This window comes from Dermacentor variabilis, chromosome 2 (assembly GCF_050947875.1).
Source record: "Dermacentor variabilis isolate Ectoservices chromosome 2, ASM5094787v1, whole genome shotgun sequence".
Taxonomy (NCBI): domain Eukaryota; kingdom Metazoa; phylum Arthropoda; class Arachnida; order Ixodida; family Ixodidae; genus Dermacentor; species Dermacentor variabilis.
The window spans coordinates 12696068-12723693 of record NC_134569.1 but is presented as its reverse complement, the minus strand read 5'-3'; the positions used below and the strand labels follow the sequence as shown (position 1 = coordinate 12723693).

Sequence of the window (27626 nt, the reverse complement as noted above, 5' to 3'; positions counted from 1 at the left end):
TACGATAGGTAGCGAAGCACTGGAAGTGGTAAGGGAATACATCTACTTAGGGCAGGTAGTGACCACGGATCCGGATCATGAGACTGAAATAACCAGAAGAATAAGAATGGGCTGGGGTGCGTTTGGCAGGCATTCTCAAATCGTGAACAGCAGGTTGCCACTATCCCTCAAAAGGAAAGTGTATAACAGCTGTGTGTTACCAGTACTCACATATGGGGCAGAAACCTGGAGGCTTACGAAAAGGGTTCTGCTGAAATTGAGGACGACGCAACGAGCTATGGAAAGAAGAATGATGGGTGTAGCGTTAAGGGATAAGAAAAGAGCAGATTGGGTGAGGCAACAAACGCGGGTAAACGACATCTTAGTTGAAATCAAGAAAAAGAAATGGGCATGGGCAGGACATGTAATGAGGAGGGAAAATAACCGATGGTCATTAAGGGTTACGGACTGGATTCCAAGGGAAGGGAAGCGTAGCAGGGGGCGGCAGAAAGTTAGGTGGGCGGATGAAATTAAGATGTTTGCAGGGACAACATGGCCACAATTAGTACATGACCGGGGTAGTTGGAGAAGTATGGGAGAGGCCTTTGCCCTGCAGTGGGCGTAACTAGGCTGATGATGATGATGATGATGATGATATTCACCCGGACTGGCACCCCATTTTGGTGAAGTGCCTATCTTACAACCCTTCCAAAGTGGAACGAACGTTTCCACGCAAAGTATGAACGCTGCTTTTTCTGTGTGTTACTGCTACTGTGTCCTCCATTCTGACTATGCACAATTGGTGCATGTTTTGTCGAGTCGCATGCTACTGTACCCGGGCTAAGGAGTTCTACGTACCCTCTGCTCGACACTCTCCTTGCCTCTCGTTTTCGCCGCAGCCAAAGCGGACTCAAGCAAACAAAAACTATATGTGTATACATATATATGTGCAGGTCCAAAGCACATGTTGGACTCTTTGGGAAGCCAAGCTTTCGTGAAGCTGTAACTTAAATTCTATGAAACTAAGACTAGGCTTCTGGACAAAACTGCCATTCTTTAATTCCACCAGATTCTTCTACAATACCTCACAGTGGGTATGCGCCATATTTAGAGAGAAAACACTGCGCCTAGCTCCGTCAGAGAGCAGGCTCGGCGACCAACATACCGACCGAGTTCTTCCCGCATCTGGCCGCCCCTCGACAGGGAGATGGACTGGGGCCTGCTGCTGCGAAGACTGACTGCGGGCGCGATCGAAGGCCAGGGCCAGTGCCTGTACGCGGCGGTGCACAACATCCAGACAGGAGCCTGCATTGCCTACGAGCCACCGGAAATATGCCCGGTGAGCAAAACGAGTGGTGACAACGCTGACGACACAATCCTGGTTGAAAGCACGTACATGTAGACGTACGTGAAGACACGTTTTATTGCGATAGCAATTACATGGACATTCCAGGTGCACCTTTGCCGTCGCCGTGATGTTCTGTATGAAGTCCACGGGCGATAACAAGGTCGCCTCGCGCTGTATGCTGTATGCGGGAGTGTAAGCGTGCGAGGGTAAGCCGACGACCGCAGTACGATCGCGACGCCGTCTTCCGTCGCGCGCAAGGAAACGGGGGAAGGGGAGCTAGGGCAGGGGCGTCGTACTTCGGCAGCATGGAGCCTTCCTCCATGTTCGGCAGCAACTGCGTACGCCGCGGCCGCGCGCAGTCGCGCGAGCTTTGCCTCGAAAGCGATCTGCTTTGGGAGGAGGGCCGACGGTTCGGAGCTTCGCGTGTGCTTTGTTCTCGCCGCTCAGTTTGCGTTGAAGCGATGGACAGCTCGACTTCGCTCGCTGCTGCTGCGCTTCCTCACGCCAGCGTTCAGACCGCGAGCGTCCGCGGTCATCGCGTGTGATTGTGTGCATGTTTGCCTGTGCGCGCTGACACCGTGCGTAGTAATTGAGTTAGTAAGCGAGCGTTCACAAGTTTATATTGCTGATAAATCTACTATACTTATTATGGCAGCCCGCTAATTTGATATCGCAATCGTTGCTTCGCCTTGCGGGCAAAACTGCGGATTTTTGCATCGTTGCCAGCACATCGAGACATATATCTCTCAATAATCAATAATGACATCGCTGTTCTACATAGAAGCAGGCTATAGGACTGTTACGTCAGGCCGTTCTCTCAGTGCTTCTGCAATAAATTCTCCTCACTCTATCTAGCTGTTCTAACGTAAAAACTCGACGTCTCATTCGAAACAAACGGCAACAAATGGCTAACACACATATCGTTGATGAGGAGAGATGACGTTTTCTTCGTTGACAAGTTTTTGCGGCGAGTAAACATGAAACGCTGCCAAGCTTCCGGGCATTTCGTTGCGCTTCTCTCGTCGAAGATTTAGGTAGTGCTCGCTGTCGCTTTCGGTGGAGCATCCGAAGGGTGGCACATTTGGTAATTACAAACAATGCGAAGCTTCGAGATCCTCGCAACCGCAGCTTTCGTGCGCGACCGGTCCGAAATGCGCGTGACGCGCAGCGATGGCTTCGGAAAAAGGACGGACCGCGTCAACTTGGCGTTTGGCTTCGCTTGATTCAATTGCAGATTGCACAAATACGTGTACGCGAGAAGGAGTGCGTGATGCAACTGCAGCGCAACGTATGCAATGAAACGCATCGCAATGACTTCAACCGAGAGAGTGCAATAAGAGGTGGATTGAAGATTAATATGCAGAAGACAAGGTTCAATAGCCGGGCAAGGGAACAAATATTCAGTATCGCCAGTCAGCTTCTAAAGTCTGTACAGGAGTACGTTTTTCTAGGTCAATTACTGACAGAGCACCCTGATCATGATAAGGAAGTTTGCAGAAGAGTGGTGCATACGGCAGGCGCATTACCAAATCCTGACTGAGAGGTTACCGCTGTCGTTGAAAAGAAAAATGTACAATCATTGCATTCTACTGGTACTAACATATGGGGCATAAACTTGGAGACTGACATAGGAGCTCGAGAACAAGTAAAGGACCGCGTAAACAGCGATGGAACGAAAAATGTTATGCGTAACGTTAAGAGGCAGGAAGAGAGCGGTGTGGGTAAGAGAGCAAACGGGGATAGCCGATATTCTAGCTGACATTAAAAGAAAAAAATGTTGCGGATTTGCATTTGCAGCGTCGCACGTACCGGCGCTCTTCTCCGGGAAGAGCTCCGCCGGCACTCGACGCTGTCGGCAGCCATTCGTGCTTCTGTGCGCGCCGACTTTCGCATCGAACAGATGCCACGTCCAAAGTGCAACATGGTGCAACTGATAAAGGCCGTGGCGCGATCTCTACGTCACAAGACAATCATACACAACGAATGGTGGATAGAGACAATGACATTTTATTATAGCGTGGGCACGCCAATCAAAGTGGCCCCCGAAGAACGTGCGCTGCGGTATCGCGCAATGTCGGGAGAGACGGCGCTCGTGGCGTGGGAAACGGGAGTCAGCGGTCGAGTATGAAAAGTTGGTCTGTGTCCACGGGGGCGTGATAACATAACCACAAGCAGCTTCGCTGTAAAATGGAGCTGTGCAGGCCATGTAATGAGTAGGTTAGACAACCGGATGACCGTTAGAGTTACAGAATGGGCGCCAAAGGAAGGGAAGCGCAGTCGAGGACGGCAGAAAAATTAGCTGGGGTGATTCGGAGAAATTAGGAGAGGAAATATTCACGCGCAAATTGGAATCAGCAATAGCGCAAGACAGAAGTAATTGGAGATCGAAGGGAGAGGCCTTCGTCTTGCAGAGGACATAAAAAAATAGGCTGATGATGGTGGTGGCGATGACGATCGGACTGAGCGGACGAGCACGTGCCCCATGTTTGAAACGCCGCAAGGCCGCACATGCGCCGTGAGCTAATCGTGATGGGCGGACCGATTGCACCTGCTAGGCGGAACAAAACGCTCTGGTGTTGAGCCGGTGCGCTCTTGTCAGACATCTCGCTGGCTGGGTGATTCCATTTGTGAACCTTGGCCGCAGTCCCCTCGCCATGGCGCGATACAGAGAGGAAAGACGCGGCTGTCGTCGTAAAACGAGCGCCGCGTTTCTTGTGCGCGCGCTCTCTTATCGAGGCCGTGTGTGGATAAACCTTATCGAATTCAAAAGGGATAACTAGCTGCCCTGAGAATGATCGTTTTCTTTTCTTCTTCTTTTCACCCGCTGTGGTAGCTTAGTGGCTATGGAGTTCCGCTGCTATCCATGGCGCAGCGCGTGCGATCCTGACACGGAAGGGCAGGGCCGTTGTGGGGGGCGAAGGCAGTGTATAAATTACTGGTCCGCATATGATTCAGATTCGCGGCCAGATATGTGTGCTCGTTGATGATGTCAAGTGCATAAGTGCATTCTTGCCGTAAATGTAGGCTTACGACCCTGCTTATGGTTAGTCAGACTAGACGCAAGAGCGAACGACGGGCATTGGGGTATGCTCTGGTACATGCGCTCCATTCTAAGATATATGCACCCGGTAAAGAATTCGAAAACGTCGGTCAAGAAGAGTAAATAACATATGATGCAGCGGATAGACGGGTAAATACACATGCTATACAGGTGCCAGTCATAACATCGAAAGTAGAAAACCAACGGTATACTGGGACACAACTCGATACTTGTGAAAAGTTACCTGAGAGTCCCAACGCAAAGACGTGGTATTGCTGGCGACAATGCCTGCCATAACGGTAATGACACAACTGACACGATTATAAACCGATCAGAAAGCCAAAGCGCTTGCAAAGACATCATATTAAACGATGATCATGTAGCCTTTACACATATGCACAAAGTTCACACACGCATGTATGCTCCCCCTCCTACACGTACGTATACGATGGATTCCAGGCCATCAAAGATTCCGAGAAAACTTGAGAGCCCACGAACCATGCCACGCAGAGGATCCGGGACCTCCTAGCCTGTCGAAGACACTTACAATCCCAGAAAAGAGTGGAAGATGCAGCGGAACGAAAGGAGATATTGTGAAGTCTCGCAGGGAAGCATCAACAGTTCACAGCACACCATCCTGCTCGCATCCGCGAGCGGACTCCCCAATCTCACGAAAAGCACAAACACACACGTTCATTACTCACGCCAGATTATACGCAATATATAAACAGGGACCCAGGCTCCCCCGCTTGTAAACACTACTGGGCCTCTACATCAAATAAGCACACGTTGTGGGAGTGCCCCGCCAACTCCATTTTCTGAAAGACAGTACTTTCGAAACTACCACCCAACCAGCGTCCTGACAGTTGGGAGGAGTGGACCGCTTTTCCACGAAATTTTGGAAAACTATTATGGCTGATTCTGGTGCTGGCAGGTCAGTCGAACGTGCTGGGCCAAGAGGCATGACCCTACCAGGAGGCCCGGACTGGGGCCTTAGTTCCTTTGGGAATAATACATTTTATATTTCTCTCTCTCTCTCTCCAGTTAACACTACACTGAATTGACTTTTTATAATGTTAATAAATATTGATCAGAACGTCAGTGCACTCGGTCACAGATTCTTTAGGCTTTATCGCGAAACACATGCGAAGCACATGATTTTTTTTAATGAATGTGGCTGGTTTACTGATTTCGTCTGTTCAGCTGATTAGTTCACGCCACACTGTGATTTGTTGGCCATGTAACATTCACCTCGGTGTAATAGATTTAGCTGGCTGCCAGCACTTTTTTCTTTCAAGAAAAGGAACTTCCGAACGCAGCCCGCATGCCCCTCCTGGGCATTCAGTCACGTCACGTCACTCTCCTTGCACGTTGCTCCAAAGCGACAAAGACGTCAGTGTGACTGTGACCCACATGGCCCAAGCGAAAATCATAAACTAGCATTGCAATACAACCGAGAACTCGTTCTTGTTGCATATGGGCCCTACCGGGCTTGATCGATTTACTGCTTCCACTTGGGGACTCCCCTACTGGCATGGTACCTGCTAACCTGTGAACTTGGCAATTCGTAAAATCTCGCGGGAGGCCAAGGGGAGGGAAAGAGAGAGAGAATGCTATTTTTTTAGAGCTTGCCCTAAGCGCACTTCTTTCTTGTTTTTTTATTTTTCAGGGATACACACACAATTGAGTAACGAAGATCTAAGTGTAGATGAAGCACACCGATCAGCATCAAACTTCGAACATATACTCCTACATGTAACAAATTGTAACAAATTGTTTTTGGACCACAGGGACTTCTTCATCGACTTAGCTTTTGTCAATTGCACCTGCTTTAAGAATTTATTTGTATAGACTTGGTAAAAACAAGCATCGCCTGTCGAAAGACTTGCTGCGGAAAATAATTTTTGCAAAAACAAATTTCTCTCGTAAAGCTTGGCGCAACATATATCCTGAGGACCTCGCATCGCTCACCGCAGGGAGTGTCCGAGTCCGAGGTTTGCGAGCTCGTGTCGTCGCACCGGGACCCGCTGCGCATGTACCGCGGCGGGGCGAGCATCTGCCGACTGCGGTTCGCCTTCCTGAAGATGGAGGGCAAGAACGTCGTCCTGCTGCGCAGGCCGGACGCTAAGTGCGCCGTCGGATTCGCCAACACCGGTACGCGAACGTTGTCGTCGCCGAATCGAGCTTGTTTGCAGTAGTGAGAAACGCGACAGACAGATGCAGGACATGTACATGGCGCTGACACACGTATACGTATAACAATTAGCCACAGTAACGAAATGACAACGACGAGTAAGAAACATCGATGTTGTTATGCAATTCGCGCAACTGTCTTATATGCCAAGAAAACGCAGCTTATTGATAGCGCCGGTGATGACGTATTGCTGTATAGTGCGAGCTAAGGTCCTATTTGTTTCATCTACGGACCTTATCGCGAGTTAAAGCCCGAGTCCGTAGATGGGTTGTTAGGTATTGACGCTTCCACAGTGTGCCGTCACGTGATCGCGATGCCTGCGATGCGCTGTCTCAGCATCGTGTTGCCTCTCGCTCTTTTGTCAGGCTATTTCAATGCATCAGTGTTGCTAAACTGTGGGCCCATATTATGAGAGAAATCTGTTTCAAAGAAAAATTTACATTTATTTTATGGCAGTGTAAATGGTGGAAATATTTTCGGTGAGGTCGAAAACTTCCCATAATATGGTAAATTTTAGGTAAATTTATTTTTTCGCAATGTAAAATGGGCGCTTCTTCTTTTGGCAAAGTCGGAAATGTTTTACTCTGTGCTAACGAGTACCAGTACCCGCTTGCGGCGCTCGGATGAAATTAAGGACCGTTGAAGAGGCGCGAAGGCGGCAGGCCGCAGGTGTGCAAGCTCTCCCAAGCAACGAAGGAGCGAATAAAGGATGAAAGCGTCCAGCTCAAGAGATCAGATAGAATTCGCGGAATTTTCAAAACTGATCAACAAGGAGAAAATAAAGGACATTCGAAATCATAACGTAGGAAAGACTGAGGAAGCACTAAAGAATGGACGCAGCATGAAATCCGTGAGAAGACAACTTGGCATAGCACAAGCCAAAATGAATGCACTGAAAGATAGGCAGGGTAATATTATCAGCAATCTCGAAGATATAGTAAAAGCAACGGAGGAATTCTACACTGACCTGTACAGTACCTAGAACAGCCTCCATTCGAACAAGTAATGAACAGGTTACAGATGCTCCTTCTATAACTTGCGATGAAGTTAGAAGGGCCTTAGAATACATGGAACGAGGAAAAGCGGCAGGAGAAGATGAAATAACGGTTGATTTAATCAAAGGTGGAGGAGACATCATGCTTGAAAAGCTTGCGGCCCATTATAGGAAATGTATCACAATTTCAAGGGTCCCAGAGAACTAGAAGAACGCCAACATTACACTAATCCACAAAAAAGGAAGACGTTAAAGAATTGAAAAATCATAGGCGCATTTGCTTGCTTCCAGTATTGTATAAAATATTCACCAAGATGATTTTCAATAAGATAAGGGCAACACTTGACTTTAGCCAACCAAGGGAACAGGCTGGCTTCAGAAAGGGACATTGTACAATGGATCACATTCATGTAATCAATCAGGTAATCGAGAAATCTGCAGAGTTCAATCAGCGTCTCTATATGGCTTTCATAGATTTCGAAAAGGCATTTGATTCAGTAGGGATACCAGCAGTCATAGAGGTATTACGTATTCAAGAAGTACGGGAGGCTTACGTAAATATCTTGGAAAATATCTACAAAGATTCCACAGCTACTTTAATTCTCCACAAGAAAAGTAGAAAGATGCCTATAAAGAATGGGGTCAGACTAAGACGCCCAATCTCTCCAATTCTATTCACTGCGTGCTTGGAAGAAGTATTCAAGCTATTAAATTTGGATCGCTTAGAGTAAGGATCAACGGCAAATATCGCAGCAACCTTCGGTTTACAGATGACATGGTCCTGTTCAGCAACACTGGGGACAAGTTACAACAAATGATTGAGCACCTTAACAGAGAGAGCGTAAGGGTGGGTTTGAAAATTAATATACAGAAAACAAAGATAAGGATCAATAGCCTGGCAAGGGAACAAGGGTTCAGGATCGCCGGTCAGCCTCTAGAGTCTGCGAAGAAATACGTTTACCTAGTTCTATTACTCACAGGGGACCCTGATAATGAGAGGGAAATTTACATAAGAATAAAAATTGGTTGGAGCGATACGGCATACATTATCAGATCCTGACTTGAAGCTTACCATTACCACTAAAAAGAAAGGTGTACAATCAGTGCATTCTACCGGTGCTAACATATGGGGCAAAAACTTGGAGACTGACAAAGAAGCTGGAAAACAAGGACCACACAAGGAGCGATGGAACGAAGAATGTTAGGCGTAACGTTAAGAGACAGAAAGAGAGTGGTATGGATCAGAGAATAGACGGGGATAGCCGATATTCTAATTGACATTAAGAGAAAGAAATGGAGCCGAGCAGGTCATGTAATTCGTAGGTTAGATAATCGGTGGACCATTAGGGTTACAGAATGGACGCGAAGAGAAAGGAAATGCAGTCGAGGATGGCAGAAGAGTAGGTGGGGTGATGAAACTAAGAAATTCGCAGGCGCAAGTTGGAATCGGTTGGCGCTGGACAGGGGTAATTGGAAATCGCAGGGAGAGGCCTTCGTTCTGCAGTAGACTTAAAATAGGATGATGATGATGATGATGATGATGATGATGATGATGATGATGATGATGACGACGACGACGACGACGACGACGACGCCATTCCTTCTGGCTCACGTAAGTGGCCTTAATGAGCTTTCTGGTTATTGCCGACGCGCAGGTAAAACTAAACGTTGGAAGAAGTAACGACATTCGGAGCTTCATACGTCTTTGCGCCACCAGCGCGTTTGGCAAGGACATGCCCGCATATCAAAAACTGAACCTCGAGCCACGTTAACTTCAATTTACGAAGAACTGTGTTACCCTTTAAGCGCGATTATGTGGAGCATGAAGTATATGACTGTTCATTTACAGATTGCTTGTTGGTTTAATACAATGTGTGACGGCAATGCTTTATATTTGAGCTGTACAAAGGAAACGTTTCATCAATTAAGGCACTGTACAAACGTCTTTTTTGAAATTTTTGTTCAGACGGCCTCCCGCACATGAGCCTAGGCGTAACTCAATCACGTCTGTTGGGTGTGCTGGTTGAGTCTGCCTTACAATATTCCTTTAGATAAGCCTTGGAGGAATTTATTATTTAGATAGGCTTTGAAAGTCACTTTTCTTTAGGAAGAAGAATAAAATCGAACAAATAACTTTTTCGATGCTTTAGAAACTTTTTTTTGCGAGCAAATTTATTCACGTGGGAAAGTGGAGGTATACTGTTGAACAAAAAAATAAAGGGAAATTTTGCCTCCAGATGTGGGGAAAATGCATGACAACCTGGCAACATTGCAATATAGTCGGTCATGCTTCGAGCGAGTGTCATGTAAGTCGGGCTCGACCTATAATTGCTTCTTGGTTTCTCCCTCAGTGTTTATTTCTTGCTGTCACCAAAGTTGATCATCCTCTTCTTGCCGATATATGTGTTCACTTTTGGCTCCGCTAATGTAGTGACAAAACCACCATTGTGTTCTCTTTGAGCCTTCCCTATAGAAAAATAAATAAATAAATAAATGGAATGAATATTCCCGTAACCTCAATATCCAATAATCCTATGCACATATACGGGGCGTTATATGGGAAATATTCTTATATGTTATTGTTTGACATGAAGGTTATGCATAGGTTTAATCGCTGCTTTGGCTGCGACTATACCGGCGCTTCGTGCGCAGTAGTTTATTATTTCTTTAGAAGGATCGACATTTGGGCGAGTTGGCACTGGTTGAACGTATTGATGGGGCAGCGCAATATGACGAAGACAGAAGGCAGGAACACACAAAACAGCGCTGAACTCACAACTAACTTTATTTGAAGGCATATGTAAGCCTTCAAATAAAGTTAGTTGTGAGTTCGGCTCGGCGCAGGTGGGACTTTAAACCTTCGTTTTCAGCCAGCTTCGGCGATTCCGAAGCAGCCGACGCGGCCACTGTGTGCACGTGATCCCTCACACCACGTCACGCCGACGCCTGCTTTTCCAGTGGTGGAGATCGCCCGCAATAAAGCGTAAATGAGATCGCCCACGCGGCTGCGGCTGCCCTGGCCGCCGGCAAGTCAGCGCAGGCCGTCTCACTACCGCTCCTTCTCCACTTTCCTCCTCGCGCTCTCTTCTCTAATCTCCTGCAGCGCTCCCCGTTCGCTTTTGTCTTTCCTTGCGCTTGTTGAGGTACGACGCCGAGGTGCGCCGACGCTCAACGCATGAACGGGCGCCGAGCTGCGCTCCAAAATGATGGAAAAGAACACGTAAACAAACCTTTGCACCCATCATTTATTAAATACTAGGAGGCGCGGTTTTTGGCGCCATTTCTAATTGGCTTCGAACACTTCTGCGCATTCGCCATGTACGGTCTTGCCCCGCACGGTGTGTGTTATTTGTTAGTAATTAAATATTAAAAAATCAGTTTTGGTCGATTTACCCTACCACACCCCTTTATAACTGCAGATAAGTTCCCCTATGCTGTCCTTGGTGTCTTTCTTTGTTGGCTTATGATATTACTAACAAAAATCGGGCCCCTCGGTTTCCTTTCTTCTCGTTCGTATATATATATATATATATATATATATATATATATATATATATATATATATATATATATATATATATACACAGTCATATTAAAGAGGCACAAGATAAGGAGGTGGTTGTGCGTAAGTAGGTTAACACTTCTGACGTGACTGTGTGTTATACAAATTACACTTGAGTATAAAATGGCAAACGACTCACTGGACGCTGAAACAACAGTGTTAGGCAAGTTGATAAGCTCTCGTATTGTGTGTGAAAAAAAAAAAAGATGACTGGAACAGTGTGGAGTGACACTTAATTTCGCTGATTTTCTTCTTATTATCTCTTGTTTGGGAATATTATGTGGGGGGTTTCAAATACTTCTGGCGATCAATATCGAGGTTGTCATGAGCTATGTGGTTGAGAAAGGAAAGCCTGAAAGAACGGCGACGGGTTTCTGATGGGTCCCAAGATAAGTGTTTCGTGAGCGCGGTAACACTAACGTTACGGCGGAACGAATTAGTTGTGTAATGAGGAAGAGCGACGAAACACGCGGCACGGCTTTGAACCGCTTCTAACTTGCTAATTAATTCGCTAGGTTAAGGATCCCATATGGTGGCATCGCATTCTGGAATGGGCCGCACGTTGGTAGTATACAACACTGTTCTTTACCTGCTCGGCTGACTTCTAAAATTACGGACTCGGCTTTTCAATATGTTTGTTCCACGTGAGACTTGATGAGTAGGTTATGCCTTAATGTTTAACATTTTTTAGCAATAGCAATGTTTACATTATTTAAGTGATAATTAAAATTGATGATGTTGCGTTAGCGGCTGAAGCGGGTACAATTACATTTGGAGGGATTTAATTTAATATTATATTTATCGTGCCATGATAGAGTGTGGTTGAGGTCGTCTTGTAAGATGGCATTATCTAAACAATTAATTAAATATCGTGCCTCTGTGTACGGGCTGTCTTAACATAGAATAAAAAATGATGATAGGAATTGTTATGACTAGATTTCCTTGTACTTAGCTGACGCTAACTACCGGCGCAGGCAGAACATAGTGGTCGTTTTTGCCACATTTCTAAACCAGGCGGGGGACTAAAAAAGAAATGAGAGAGAGAGATAGAGAGAATAGCGGTGTACCGGCTGCGTCATAGAACTAGGAAAAGGGCTGCGTGGCTCCCATCGAAACCGAAACTGGGAGGGGCTTTAGAAACTGCAGAGCTTTCTTGCCCTCTGGCGACAAAAATGTCACGCTGGTTGGTCAAAAGGCCAAAAGCGAAGGAGGTGGCGAAAAAAGGTGAGGCGGAACGTGACGCACGCTGTCCACGTCCCGATCGCGCAGATTACGTATGCTAACGTCACAGGTAATGAATCACGAGGAAGACGTTACTCGGGTTCGGATGACGTAAGTCTTTGGCACGGGCCAAACAAACAAAACGGCTGCTCTCCAAGGCGCGAACTGCACCATAAAGAAAAGGGAATGAACGTAGCAGCCGATTCGCGGGTCAGGCATGTAAAGATCAAGTGTGTCATCGTTTCATCTCTGGGGCGTCACTGGAGCCCGATTTGACAGCCCCTAATGGACAATATTTCTTTTCCAGTTCTCGTTGTCGCTGTATACTCGGTCCACGAGCCGTCCAAGCTGGTCGTTCCCAAGCTTCAAGAGATGTGCACCATGTTAGTTCAACAGTGTTATTGAAATGTGTTGGCGCTCGCACTGAAGGAAAAATAAATAAATGTAAGAAGATACTGCATTCTTATTGTTATCCAGTGTTCACAACCTCGACAACGTGCACAAGACTGAAAGGAACGGAACAGGTCACCGAGCATTGGAAACGGGCATCCACTACCCTTCCAAAATCGGGAAAAAATGAAGCCCCAGTCCTTCCAATAAATATGTTAATTCATTTATTTTTGCGCGGTCGCAATTGAGTTGGGAAACAGCATGCACTGCCTTAATTTTCCACTACGGCAGAGAACTCGCATAATTTTTTACTCGCCATACGCCGCCGTTTCACTCTGCATGCATCTTGCCGTTGAATGGCACTAACAAATCGCTACGCCGTTTTTCTTTTATTTGCGTATTTTACTGTGAGCCATACGAAAATAAATTACGTCCGAGCGGCCGGTGCTCTACAGCTCTCGCCATGGGAGTCTGGCACTTCAACGACATCATAGCTATGTCATATTTTTGAACCCCGCCTTCTCATATGGCCGGGACCCGTGGTTTTCCAACGCTTTCGAGTCTCCGGCAACCTATGTTGTATCGCAATAAGAACATGACCACAACATAAGACCACCGGTTTAGAATACTATCCTGCGCGGTATGCATCATGGCAAGGCACAATCCGGTTGATGAACTACGGCAAACCAATGAACCATTGCAACGGCAGCGGTAAAACGTCACACACAAATCACCATATTACAGCGTCGCCTATTCGCCGTTTACCAAACCGAAGCAATGTGATACGCGGAAATATTGAACACGGTGTACTATGACACGGAAGCAATAGCTGTAAAAGCGCAAAATATCTTCAAATTCAGGCTAGACATGCCGTTCATCAGTATTGCAAGACGAGCGAGAAAGGCCAGAGAGGCGGCTGCAACGCCAGTTCACACAAGCGGAAGCACCTCCGACTCTGTAATATAGTTCTTGCGACTATGAGCAAATACTCACTATGTAAAAGTTTTCTGAGCTTTTAACATAATCAAAAACAAAAAAATTAATGCTTTCAGTGTTTTATAGCGCAGTTGTATTTTTACTAGCAGTACTGTGATAAACCGCCGCCGGCACGATAAAGCGGAAGGATACTAGGTATGAAACTGCGGCCGGTTTTTCCTTTCGTGCCGCACTAATTGCATGCGATCATGTCTTATCCCCACGATGAAAGGTGAGCTCCGTCTTCTAATATATTTTGTCGCCTAAAGTTCATTGAAATTAGCTAAAATTGTCATCTAAGTAGTATACTATTACTAACAAGTTGCTCTGGTCATGATTAATGCGTGATTGTGTGAGAAATACAGAAAATTTTAGGGTCCGTCTTGTGACACGGCCATCATGGCGTATCGGTCTTGCCCTGTGAATAACACGTGCCCAGCTAAATTGTGCGTTTGGACGAATTTCATGCGCCCTCCACAAATTGTGTTCGTTGAGCCAGCGATACTTAGTCGTTCGGTATTGTTCGTTCTTTTTTGCGGTTGAGTTAGGCGAGTGTATCGAACATTGGCAATTTTAACCGCCCACGACGGGCCGGACGTTTGAATGGGCGCGTTAGAAACAGCTTGTAGGGATACAGAGGCGGTGATTTAGCAACATTGTCAAAGTTGTAACACATACGTGGTATCATGTATGGTTGGGAAAGCGTCTCGACAAATATTTTGCCGTGTACTAACAACTACGCCGCGTTGCCGGTCCAACTGCGCCGGATTCGGCCGTTAGGCCTACTTTAGGCCTTGCGGCGTGTCATTGCTTTTCTCGAGTGAATACCACGACAGACCTTGCCCTCCTATTAGTCCCTGTTCGCGTCGAGTAATCATTTGCTTGTACCGTCTACAGACTAACAAATGTTGGTTACTGACGAGTTTTCGTTTGTTGTTCCCGAGTTGGTAAAATGACAATAAAAAGCTAGTTCTACCGCTTTGCTTGTTATAAAATTATCCTTGTTCGTCCTACCTAGAAGTCGTGGCCGCTTATGAGCTGTTCCGTCGCGAAAAGAGATTTGACGGTATCATCGCTAAGTCGTCTTACATTTCCAGCTGTTCAAAAAATAGCCGGAATATTTCCGAGCTTCGAACGCACCATTGACAAGACGTAGTTCCGCGTGTACTTTGCCAGAGGGGTTCGCGTTCGTTGAACGACAGCTGTAGCATATTGAATTTGCTGCGGCTATCTGTGCCCTGTCCCCTTTGCATCATGCATCGGGATGGAACATCGCGTTTGCCTACTGTAAGTCGAAGGGGTTCCTTATCATGTACGTTGTATTGGACGTTGCGTACGTGGAGAGTAATTCATTTACTCCCTGTCAGACCAACAGGAGATTCTCGCATATATTTGGGTCCAATCGTGGAGCCATGTTGCTTCAGGATGTTGTTTAAATTAGTGCCCGCGTTGGCACGACGTGTTCGGATGTCTGACCTTTAAAAACACCAATACCGTTTCGTGAAATGGCGGAGTATGCCCCACCAGATTTGGGCGAGGTCTTAGGGCGAACACTAAAGTGTTCTCCGAGGTCTCAACGACTGGTGCTGAAATCTAATTTTACAGCAACTATATCATCTCTGTTTATGTAACCGATCTGGGTTTTCAGCCATAAATAAGTTTAATTTTGCCCGCAAGATGACTTGTCCTGGCAGTACCATCGTTTTTACTGCACATGGTGGCGTGTTTGACAGGCAAAACTTACATTCCATATTTACACATTGATGCAAGTACATGATGTACATTGTACATGATGCAAGTGGATTGAACTGTCATGGAGATGTACCTTGGTGTATGGTTTGAAGCCAGCCACATAATTTATTTGCCTTATGTTTGAACAGAAATGGGCCGAGCGACTGGGATCCTGAGAAACGACAGGACCAGGAGTACGATGGGCCCCCAGGCATGGAACCAGACGGCATCATTGAGGTGAGCTTTCCTGCCACTTGAACTGCAAGTTAAAGTTGCTTAAAAATATTCGATTTAGCAATAATCGTGTGAATTGTGTTGGCCATTGGTTAAGTGCTGATGTATTTAATTTTTTCTGTCGGACCAACTCAAGATTCAAGCAGTTTTCAGGTTCTATTCCTCAAGTCATGTCGTTTCAGAACATCATTTACATTTGCACATATGTTGTCGCACTGTGTTAACCTGACCTTTAAAAAGCACCAATACCGTTCCATAAAATGACGGGTTTGGATCGTCCAGAGGTCAGACAGCATGCTCCACCAGATTTGGGTGAGGTCTTAGGGTGAACACATCGATGGTCTCTGAGGCCTCAATGACTGGTGCTACACTGATTTCTCATTTTACGGCAAGTAGGTTATCTTGCTTTATGTGTTCGATCTGCATTTTCTGCCAAGAATAGGCTTCAAACTTTTGTTCACAAGATGACGTGTTCTAGCAGCACCAGGGTTTCTTTCACATGTTGGTGTGTTTGTGGCGGGCAAAGCTTACATTTCATATTTATGTATCGAAGTTGGCGTCTTGCTTGTTTATGCTGTGATGTGTTTTTTTCTAAGTTTGGCTGTTTTTAATATGTGCTAATTTGTTTTTTTTCTGGCAGAGCAACTGGGAGGAGATCATCGACAACTTCGATGACATGAACCTCCGTGAAGAGCTCTTGCGTGGAATCTATGCCTATGGTTTTGAGAAGCCATCTGCTATTCAGCAGAGAGCCATTATCCCATGCATCAAAGGTAGGTTTTTGACAGATTGGTTGGGTTCTTGAAAAACTTCCCCTTCTCCCCCACTGGAAAAAGAAGGCACATCATGCAGCCACATCGTAATTGCCATTGCGTGCTAGGTAGCTAGCTGAAGTTGGATTTAAATCGGACTCTTGTGTGTAGACCTAACCCGGTTTGCTTCAGAGGCTAGGCGTGCGTTAAGAGTGTGCGCGAGGAAAATGTCATATCTCTTGCATAATGACCGGTCTCATGTCAGCTTTGCTGCAGTACTGCTCTATTATGTGGCAAAGCATATTAAGAGTGTGAAGTGGCCACTGTCATGGGACGTAGTATACATTCTTTAATTATGCCTGCATGCTGGTAGCAGTATGAGCACTGAGACATTTAATTACCAACAGCCATTCAGTGGTGGCATTTCTTTGTAGAGAGAAAAATTTTTTTTGTCCTCGTCTGGTCTCTTATTCCTGTTCACTTGGCGAATCTCCTGAATTTTGAGGTCCCGTGGTTAGCAAGTATGCAGTGGGAACTTAATGGGGTTAATAGCCAGCTACATTATCACCCTCAGGCACTCTTCAGTAAAATAGTAATGTCATGTGTTAAACAATAATTGAATAGTCTTAAAGAGGGTGCTTTCACACCCATTATTATTGAAGGTCGTATTAGACCAGGCATATGGCAAGTGGCAACTTCACGTTTTGGGGATGCCATTTCTTCATTTATTGTTCTTGTAGTAGTAATTTGAGAGATGGTTCCAGCATCAACTAATAGTCAGGCTGTGCTTTGACACTTGCACGTCTGATAGCAAATGATGCTATATGAATTTGGTCCTGGCATTGTGCAGAGGCTTGTCACTTGTTGCTTCTGTCAAAGCTGCGACACACAGTGTTGTGGACCACTACTTTTGGAACAAGATAGTATACCTCATTGGTGTTTTGCCATATGTGCTTAGCTTGTAACAGTAAAGTGCATTTTTCACTTTAAAAGTGATCGCATAAGTGCAGGATTATGGGCACTCAATTTTGTGCATCTATGTAGCTTCCGTAAGGATGCATTGTGTACATTTGCACCTTAACATTCCATACGACACCTGTTGGGCATAGTTAGCCCGCTAACAATGTTTTCAAACACTATATTTAAGACCTCTTGCACTGCTCACCTATAGACCGTTTTTTCGTAGGCGCCGCCATATTGTGAACGCAGTGGCGCCTCCTATGAGCAGCGCCATACTGGCTTGGGTGAAAGCGGTCTTTTGCATGGCAGGTATACGCTCGGCGGTAGGTTCTGGCGTTTGTTTTCGTGGTCGTGCGGTCTGCTTAGTATTACGTGCGTCTTCTAAGTAGTAAACGGTTCTGTTAAACGTGCTGAAGTGGTTTAAGGCGTCATGGCCGGAATTTCTGCTGGTGTTCAGGTGGACGGAACACGCAGCGCGATGTGTGCGTGCATATTTGAGCCTACAATCAGCCTCGGAGATCAATTGTGTATTTCTGAATGTTCCAATCACTAATGTGACCTTATTGCAGTATTTCTAAGCTGCTGTTTATGAGCCATGAAACATATGCGACGATCGTAACAGCGTGGGTACCGTTCTGCTACGATAGGAGCTGTGCTGTTATACTTTGACAAGCGTTAATTCAAACTGTTCGTTGCAGGTTACATTGCGTGACTACTTGGTTGGATGGATGAGGTTTCCACCCATGAATAAAATAGTTTTGGCTAGTAATAGCAGCACATCTTACAGTCTGAATTAAGCTTGTCCAGCAAAGCGACCATTTACGAACTGCGCGAGCGACCTAAGCAGTAGTAGGTGCTGCATTACAGATATCTTTGTTCTATATAGCGCATGGTCCAAGCATACTGCATCAGCGGTTATATTTTTATAAATGTTGTGCGGCGTTAGCCCGTTTTCTCTTGCTTTTTAGAGAAAGAGGATGATAACTGAATTTTTTTCGGTTGTATTCGATCGTTCAGTTCTCTACGACGCGCTCACACGTATTACGGAAATTTCGCGCTCAAAAGTAGCCATCGCATTCTTTTTATGCGAAACCTCTCATATATTATGGCTGTATACAGGCCAAAAAGGCAATTCCGAAGCACACAGCTTATATATGTGTCGTGCTGGCTCACCAACCGCAGTGATCGCTGTGTTGAGCAGCGCCATGGGCCTCATGCAGCAAGGCTAGCGTAGACATATGGTAATTTCAAGCATACTAGACTTGAAATGCGTGAGAACGATGCCACTGTATCACAAATATTTTATAGCGCCTGCCGCTCAGATATTTCGTGGTTGCCTTAGGTTGGCCGTGCACGAGCGTGCGCTCTTGTTTTATGATTTACTCCCTACGCCAAATCGATCAGACAGTGAGCTGATTTACCATTTAATGCTGGTAATACAGAGACGCCGTTTTCTTTTGTTGAATTAAAATCGATATTAGCAAAATAGTAAACAACACATACACATACACGCACCCCGACAGATTATGCGCGTAACATTTTTGCGCCCCCAAGACATATTCTACCTACAGTATAGTTACTGATGCACCGAAAGGCTTCCCTGACGACCTCATATGAACGAACATGGCGTAAATTTCACAAAGTAAGATCTAAAACATCTCGAAATCGTACCGCAGCACGCGACAGCAATACTTACAAGCAGCGCCGCGCCGTATCGCCCAAGCCAGAGAGGAGGAAAGGCTCTCCGCGCGCCCTATCCTCCTCGCCCGATGAAACAGTCTATACACTGCGACATCTGTTCTACAGTAGCAGAAGTACTCTTTTCTCTAGAGTCTCTTCTTTTTTTTTCCTACTTGGTGGCGATTTTTCAAGAAGATGAAGATGTGCACGTGCTTGTCGGAGTTAAAAGCCAAAACGGCTGCCTTTGGAAGCATCATGTGTGCTTTGAAACATCGCAGATCTCGCGATTCCACTGTGTCTGCGGCTGATTTGGTCAATGGCTCGAGCAGCAGGGAGTAAGAGGGTGCTACCATTTCATGTTCAAGTGAGAGAAACAATTGCTGTATTTAATCCGTAACTTGAAAATGCACCGCTAGCTCGTTCTGCTCAGCGAACTGAAGCCATTCAGCACTAACCAGCTAACATGAAGACGACATGCTGAAACAGCAAGAAATGTTACGACAGCAAAATGCAGCAGAAAATAAGTTTACTGCAAGGCTTGCGATGGTTCTTTGTTTCACGCTGCACGACCACAGGTTATTCGGCCACTGACTGCTGCATTAAAGGGGGATGCGGCCCTCGGAAACCGAAAAATTGCAAAAATGTCGATATTTGAAAAACAATATTTTTGGGTTGTATGTCTCATAAACTACCTGATCTGTAATTATCAGCACCTAATTCAACCGCAAAGTACAAAAAAAAAACAACTCTACTTTTGAGGCCACCGCGGCCCACAAAACGCGCGCAAATGCCGAAATGAAATCAAACTTTGCGCGCACGCCATTCCCTGCCCATGCGGCCTGCCCGCGCCATCTTAGTGCTGTTTTGAGTGTGAATTCCTTTTCTCTGTTTTGACGCCTTGCAAAATGGCATCATCAGCGCAGTTGAGGTGCTATTGGCGTTTTCCTGCAATGCGATGAGCACTGATTGGCCGGAGCAGCGTGTTCAAATCCCGCGGGCTAAAGCGTGCCTGCCATTGGCTGCTGTGTGGGTGGCAGCGGCTGCTCCCTTTGATGCCGCGCTCGTGTCGTCGTTGCCCCTTGCTCCGTCCGCCTTAACAGACGCCCTGCTTGCGAGCTGCTCAACGCCTTGCGCTATCTTTTAGATTATTTTCTCAGCTTTTTTTTTTTTTTTTTCGCTAGTTCTTTGCTGCACGCGATGCTGGCAACGAAGCCCAAGACGGTGCAGATGTTTGGTGCGCGGAAGCGTGATATGCGACTTGTACGAGCATCGAACTTCCGATCTTCTGCAGCGAGTGCAGACTGCGTCCCCAAAGTGCTCCTGACAACAGCTGAGTTTCATCGACGTTTCGGCACGACGCTACTATTCTGCAGCCGCAATTTTTGTGGTGTATTGACAGTGGAGCTCAAGGAAAACGTTAAGCTTTAGCGCCAACTCCTACTACTGGCCGAAATTCGGAACTACTAAATCACGTTGATGACACTGCTGCCAGGACAAACGAGATGCTGGTTAAGTCTGCTGAGCATGTATCTGCTGAAAACTTGCAGTGGGTGCTCAGAAGGCATCACCATAGGGACACTAGCCAGACAGATTACATTCCTGGAGGCTACTACAGTGAAACTTCGTTAAACCGTAGTTGGCTGGAGCTCAGAAAAAGTATGTACTAAACGGTAGTACTGTTTAAACGAAATAGCACGAGATCGACCACTTACCTGTCAAAAATGTAACTCGGAGAGTGCAATGAAAGGGGAAAAAACGTGCAGTATTTATTCACTTTGCGCGACAAAAGGGATATTTTTCGTCTAATGCCACGGCGGCTTAGCAGCGATGACAGCGGCCTCAAACTTACTGAAGCTGCGAGGCAGCTTTTCAGCCATCCCCCCCTCTTCTCAGCAAACACTTGCATGGCAGATTCCTCGTTAGCATTACATATTCTCCATGCACGCGCGCAGTAGCGCTGCAGAAGCCGCAGGGTGCCTTTTTCATTGCGGGGTGTTGTTCTCGTCGCTATAATTGCATTCATGAGGCTGACGAACGCACAGCTTCTGCCACTGTCGGACCTGAATCGCCCGTGCTGTCGCTTTCCATGTTGTCCTCATCACTATTGCTACCCGACACTTCGGCAACAACAGAGGCAACGATGGTGACAAGTCGAACCTCGTAGCAGACATCTCTTCATGGTCGCAGCAGCGCTGCCGAGCAATTTCTTCGCATTCCAAATGCCACACACCGTAGTCAACAGCAGATCCCTGTTGCTGCCAGTGCCGACTTCTTTGTGTCACGTTTGATAGCACAAACAATGTCTAATTTTTTTGCTATGCTGAGCATACGGCGTCTTTTTTGCCAGCTTTGGCATGACGTGAGTCCTTGCATGCACGATGCCACAACACTCTCTGGCATGTTGCCGAAATGATGTTGATGTGGCTTCACATGCAAACGCACAGGGCGCTTGGAGGCCATTGTTCCGATCTCTGAGGTTTGTTCTGCTGGGCCGCACGATGGAGACGACGCACCGCCGTGTTTGCGTGACGAAAAGTGGAAACACGTGTTAACCGATACGTACGCAGTAAGCTGGTATGGTTTATGCAGATACAAAACACATTATGTTCAATGGCCGCTGAGTCGGGGATTTGACTTTACTACTTTTAAAACGAAACTACTGTTTAATCGGTTACGGTTTAACGAGGTTTTACTGTAATAAAGTTGAGCCCGCTTATAACAAACCTTATTGTCACGTGGAATTTGTTTGTTGTATCCAGAAGTTTGTGATACGTGGGTCACACACAAAAATTGACATCATTCAAAAAAAAATTTATTGAGAAAAAAAAAATCGGTGATAGTTGTCTGCCTCTTCAGAACACATCCAATGACGGCGGTTTCAGGCTTGTTCAAAGCTGCGATGTGTTCGTCACCCAAGGCCTTAAAATACACAAGATTTCTATGTGCCTCAGTGTGGCTCACTGCTGTGGTCGCGCTTACGGCTGCTGGCTCCGATGGATTGCTGTCGTCGTCCGATGCTTCAGCATTGCTTGATGCCTGCACTTCCCGGATGGCTGGTCCTGTCGCAAAACGACTCTGCAACTTCAGCAGCGTTGTCTCCTTCAACAAAATCTTTGCCAATCACGATTGCAGCCGGCCAGGTTAGCTTCAACGAGTCGCCACAAGTCGTCGTCAGGCTGGCTTTGTTGAGTGTCTTCAGCCGGCTTCAGATGCGTCGGCGAAGCCGGCCTTGCGAAAACAATTCTGGATGCATTCGGGTGTCACTTCCATCCACGCCGCTTTGATTATTTCAACCACCGAGTACAGCAAAACATGCAGAGGCACATTGGTAACGGGGCGATCGACTGCAATCAGCATCCACTGCACAACACGGCGCTGTAGGCTGCTTTAAACGACCATATTATGCCCATGTCCAGCAGTTGCACTTTTGACGTTACATTAGGCGGCAGAAAAAGCAGCTCAACTGCCATTAAGACAGCTTAGACATGGTGGGCGGTACAGTTGCCTAGAATCAGAACTTTGCGCCCTTTCTTCACCGTGCTGCTGTCAAAATCAATTAGCCATTCCACGAACAACTTGCGTGTCATCCACGACTTCAAGTTATACCTGTACTGCACTGGTACATATGTGCGGAAGCAACGTGGCCTCTGATTTGCCGATGACAAATGGCAAGCATAGACCGCTTCCATTCATCTTGGTGCACAAAAGCACAGTTATGCGAACTTCGCTGTGCTCTCTGCCAGCACATGTGTCACCCTTCATAGCGTGCGTTTTGCCAGGCAGCATTTGATAAAATAGGGCCGTTTCATTGGCGTTATACACATCCCTTTCAGCATAACTTGATACACGGGCCAAGTTTTTAGACATCCATTTGTTGATGTCTTCATCGTTTACCGATGCTGATTCGTCGTTGATAGGCTTGGAAAATAATTCCGTGGCGGAGCTTGAAGCAACAGAGCCAGCCATTGCCAGGGGAAAAATCTAAGAAGTCCAGGAGGAACGCAATGTCCTTTACTTTGGACAACATCAGCAGACCGCTGATGGGAACATTGCGTGCTTGAGCATCAAGGAACCGCTTTAGAAGTGAGTCTTCAACGTCTGCATATGTGGCTTTGCGTAGGCGCTTCCTCGTCATGGAGTTCGTGGCGGCACTCTTGTAGATTTTGTCCTTCTCTTTCAGTATTTTGGATATTGTCTATTTTGACAAACCATACATTTTCACCAGTTCGTGGTTTTTCGCGCCTTGGTCTTTCAAAATCAACAATTTTGTGGCAAAGTACAAAGCTTTTCGCTTCACTGTCGAAGTAGACGCTGGCGAATCTGTCATCTCAGATGTGCACAGGAGCACACCAGTAGGAAACAACGCCGCCAACGCTAGCACAGCGAGCACAACCACAAGCAAGAAAGTCAGTCACGCAGTCATGTGAGGTGCGGTGGCACGCTGTTTTTTTTTGTTTGTTTCGTTTTTGCGGCGATCCCCTCGCCACATCGCTGGTCCTCCATGCCTCTGGTGAGACGCCACGGGAAGCCGATTCTCGGAGCGTGCACAGCGCAGGGTCGGCAGCTCTCGCCACGTGGAAAGTGGTCCACGACACCAAGGCGTTCGCTGTAGCCGATTGGCTAGGCTCACGGGCGTTTGTTGTGGCCGAGACAGAGTGCCATAGCCCTAATGTATGTTTTGACGGTCACGCCGGACTTGTTCGTGATAAGCGAGCGTTCGTCTTAAGTGGGGCCATTATAAGTGGGCTCGACTGTATATGCACTTGTATATAGGGAAATATTTTGTAGTGTTCCGTTATAAAAATAAGCTAATTTTTTTTTTTTCTAGTTATCTCAGAATCTCGTTCTTGGTGTTTTTTAAGCGTGCCGAAGCGCTATCTCGGACTTCTTGGCACCTTAGAATCAATTTTAACAGCGGCATGTAGCTACATCTGCGTGCTTACACAATGCTAGGAGCAGATTTTTAATTTTGCCTTTGTAAATTTTAAAACCTGGTTGCTAACTGGACCACATGATCGCCGTCTCTGGAGATCGAACTTCAAATTGCTGTAAAATTGCTAATAGCTGCAATTAAAAAAATAGTAGTCCTACAGTTGTGTTGCTTACACTTGTAGTACCCAGCCATATGTCTTTATAAACATTCTTGCTGATACTCTTCTTACAGTTGTTCAGATAAACAATGGGTGATTAATCTTAATTGTATCTGGAACCACTGTCAATTTAAGAAGTGATTATATTTTTGAAATCAGCATGAAAAGCTCTGTCTGGCTGACAATTTCTATTAAATTTAGTAAAAAAAGAAGTTCCTAAACACTTCTTACCCCCTTAAGGACACGTCCAAAGGCTGCAGTACCCAAGTGAGGCTTCCTGGAATTGCGGCAACATCTGTGCGCAGCTCTATCAACTTCTCGTACACCTTCTACAAGGTGCCTGCGAAAACTGTCTGAAACTAGCATGGTTGGATACAACAGGCCGCCCGGCCGCCGGCCCCAGATGGTCTTGATCCAACCTACCATCAACTCCGCGGACATCCAGCCTTTCTCCTGGACCTTGACGTAGATGTCTCGAGGGAAATTTCTCTTTCAGTGCGTGTTACTTTTAAAAATAACATAAGATGGCAGTTTACGCCCATCTGTAGTCACCGCTGACATCACAGTACATTTTTCTTTTTCTGCTCCAGATGTTCTAATAAGCACACTTTTTTCATGCACCTTTCTCCTCTAGTCGTGTTTCTGGGCATGTTGAAACAGAGGGCGGTCTGATCTGCATTCCCAATCTGGGACAAAATGAAGTTCTTTTGCTGCTGGAGCCCTATAACAAAACGGTGAAACTCCAGTACCTTGTCCTCATATGCTGAGGGCAAGCACTGGCACAACATTGTGCGCCTTCTCGGGGGTGAGTTCATGGCGTTGCATGAAGCGCATTGTACACCTGGAGCTTGCCTTGAAAACTTGCGCTTCGATGCCCTGTGCTCAGGCAATTCTGCATGCCTCAGTCTGCACTATGTCAAGGGAGACAGTTCAACCGTCGTGTCGAAGGTCTCGTATGTGCTGAACGAGTTGCTCCTACACTTGTGGATACTTTCCGGACTTTGCACCGCGGAAGGCCCGTCGTGCCTTTTTTGGTGGCCTGAAGTTTTTCCTGCTGACCTCACCAGTAGCGAATGCTGGTTTCTCCAACACTGAAATGCCTGCTTGCAGCACAGTTCCCATGCTCTAGTGCATACTGCACAGCTTTCAATCTGAATGCAGCGATGTAGTTCCCGTACTTCCCATTGCGGAACACGCGACCCCATGAACCACACGCCGCTTGCAAAATGGCGAGATTTGGCGTCTTTTTTTCTTTGCCTGTGGGGAGCATTGATGGTGATGGCACTGCCGCTTGTGTCGAGTCGCCCAGCTTTCCGTGCGACGGTTTGGAGGGCAGGCGAGGTTATCAATAGTTGATGGAAGAACTTGTTTTTGCTCGATGCATTTTCTGTTTTTTTTTTTTTTTCGGCGGCACGTTAGGTTGTTGTGCTTCGTGGCGTTTCGGGGCAGGGGGGATATCGGTAGTTAACAAAACTGGTTTTCGCAATGTTGTATGTGCTGTGGGTCCACAGCAGCTGCGACGGCAGCAACACTAGTGAGGACTAGTCAGTTCAGCAAATATTTAATAAGCTTGGGTTGCGGTATGTGCGTACATGTTTTTTTTTGTCCACCTGAGATGGAGGGGGAGGAGGGCGTTGGCTTGCAATCATGTAAATATGTTACTGATCACAGTGCCAAGTTCAGGGTGCACCTATTATGTGCGAAAATGAAGATTTGCAACCAAACTGGGGGTGTGCCTATTATGTGAGTAAATCTGGTACCCCATAGACTTGGTGTATGCGAACGCCTGAAATTTCGGGTGCAAGAACCCTTCGCAGTCTGGTTTTCCGGACTTGTTGCTGTGGCTGCAGGTCCGAAACGGCATTAATCGGGGCCTCCCACCGTCGCCATTTTGATTACCTCGCCGCCTCGGAACTGGCGCTCTAGCATGCGGATCCGCTGGCAGCCATAGCAACCACCGCAGCATACACTATGCCTAGCTCCTTCAACATTCGCTGCTAAGCTTCTTGCCTGTTGGTGCCGTGTTTCTCATTGAAAGAATTCGTCGCTGTGAGCAATGGCACCGACTCCGCCTTTGTGGTCCTCTCAATTGGCTTCGAAACTTCAAAAGCATGGCACGTTGCATAATGCCAGTTCCCAAAATTTGGCTTCACCTCAATAAAGGACTGTTATGCGGTGAAGCATAACAAGCATGTGAAAGGGCAATTGGCACGGGACACAGTTTGTATTCCTTAATTATACACGCGTGCACTCTGCATCTCCTGTCACAGTATGTGCACCGATATGCCTAATAGTCCTTCAGAGCTTTTTCAGATGTGCCTGGTGGCGATTCCAGCCCTTAAGTGGGGAGGTGGGGATCAGAGCTAACTTTTTGTTTCTTGACATAGCGCAACGAAATTTGGCAGTCACACTCAAAAGTGTCTGAAATAAAGAAATACGCAGTTTCATTACGATGCCTTGACTAGTTTTCAAGTTACAAAATGTTACATGTGTTCCGCTTGTGGAAAACTTGGCACTGTAACGAAACATGCCAGGTAGCTGCCAGTAGCTTTAATCTTGGGTAAAATTGCCCAAAAGAGCACTACAGGGTGCAAAAGTTCTGAAAAATTTTTTAACTGCTTTATTTTTTTTAATACAAAACATCATGTTCACTTTTACTAATTGTACCAGAACTTGTCATTCACAAATTAGCATGCAGAAAAGAAAACTAAGCCCTCAGCAAGATATTGAAGACTGTCATGCCCTCAAGCACACTTCAGGGAATACATAAAAACAAACAGGATCAAGATTGGTCCAGGCATTCCAATGCTACCCTTCCCGCAGACAACGCAGAATGCCCAAAACACACTTTTGAGAAAACGTCTTTCAAATTTCTTGGAGCAGTTCACATCTTACAAAATGCACCAGAATTGTAATTTTTGCTGTCTTTGCTTACAGGCGACTGATTGGGTGTCTGCCCTTCGATTCGCACAGTTCGAGGTGTCGACATGCGAAATGCCTAGTCGCGGGCTCGAGGCGTTGATACTTGATGTGCTTATCGCGCAGTCCAAGGTGCCGACGCATGAAATTAGTAGCTGTGGGCTCGAAGAGTCTACATTCAATGTGCTTAGTCGCGCAATCTGAGGTGCCGAAGCGCGAAGTAGCTAGCCGCAGAATCCGAGGTGTCGATGCTCGAAATGCCTAGTTGCGGGCTCAAGGAGTTGACACTTGATGTGCTTAGTCGCGCAGTTCGAGGTGCCGACGCGTGAAATGCCGAGACGCGGGCTCCGCATACTCCGGCACGACCTTTGCAGACTCCGGCACGACCTTCAATCATTTGTTTTTGTATACTTGTTTCTGCATGGAGGAGGTAGATGAAGCGGCAAATTTGAAGACTGAGAAATGTGTTTTCCAACGAAACCAAGATGGCAGTGCTTGGTTGCGCCGTTCCGGAGATATTGTGGCTTGAAAAATGCTGTTTTTTCTTTATTTCCGCG

General features: G+C 46.4%; 2 protein-coding genes across 2 annotated transcripts in view; both read left to right on the top strand.

The window, feature by feature from the left end:
* The first annotated feature begins 1186 nt into the window (after positions 1 to 1186).
* Positions 1187 to 13725, top strand: LOC142570255 (uncharacterized). The gene is made up of 4 exons (XM_075678654.1): positions 1187 to 1318; positions 6344 to 6521; positions 12646 to 12721; positions 12816 to 13725. Exons 1-4 carry the CDS (start codon positions 1187 to 1189, stop codon positions 12916 to 12918), a joined length of 489 nt encoding a protein of 162 aa, XP_075534769.1. The 3' UTR covers positions 12919 to 13725.
* Positions 13726 to 13828: 103 nt separating this feature from the next.
* The window catches only part of LOC142571368 (eukaryotic initiation factor 4A-I-like), a 61628-nt gene continuing 47830 nt past the window's right edge, over positions 13829 to 27626 (top strand). Inside the window, exons 1-3 of the mRNA XM_075679653.1 lie at positions 13829 to 13935; positions 15584 to 15671; positions 16309 to 16441. Coding sequence (XP_075535768.1) covers positions 13913 to 13935; positions 15584 to 15671; positions 16309 to 16441 — 244 coding nt within the window. The 5' untranslated portion in view covers positions 13829 to 13912. The remainder of the gene's footprint in view (positions 13936 to 15583; positions 15672 to 16308; positions 16442 to 27626) is intronic.

Excerpts from the sequence above, each read along its gene's own strand:
- LOC142570255 (XM_075678654.1), top strand. The coding sequence starts at position 1,187 with ATGGACTGGGGCCTGCTGCTGCGAAGACTGACTGCGGGCGCGATCGAA. Across the intron at positions 1,319-6,343 it reads AGCCACCGGAAATATGCCCG|GGAGTGTCCGAGTCCGAGGT; the intron begins GTGAGCAAAACG and ends CGCTCACCGCAG. Across the intron at positions 12,722-12,815 it reads CTTCAAGAGATGTGCACCAT|TGTTCACAACCTCGACAACG; the intron begins GTTAGTTCAACA and ends ATTGTTATCCAG.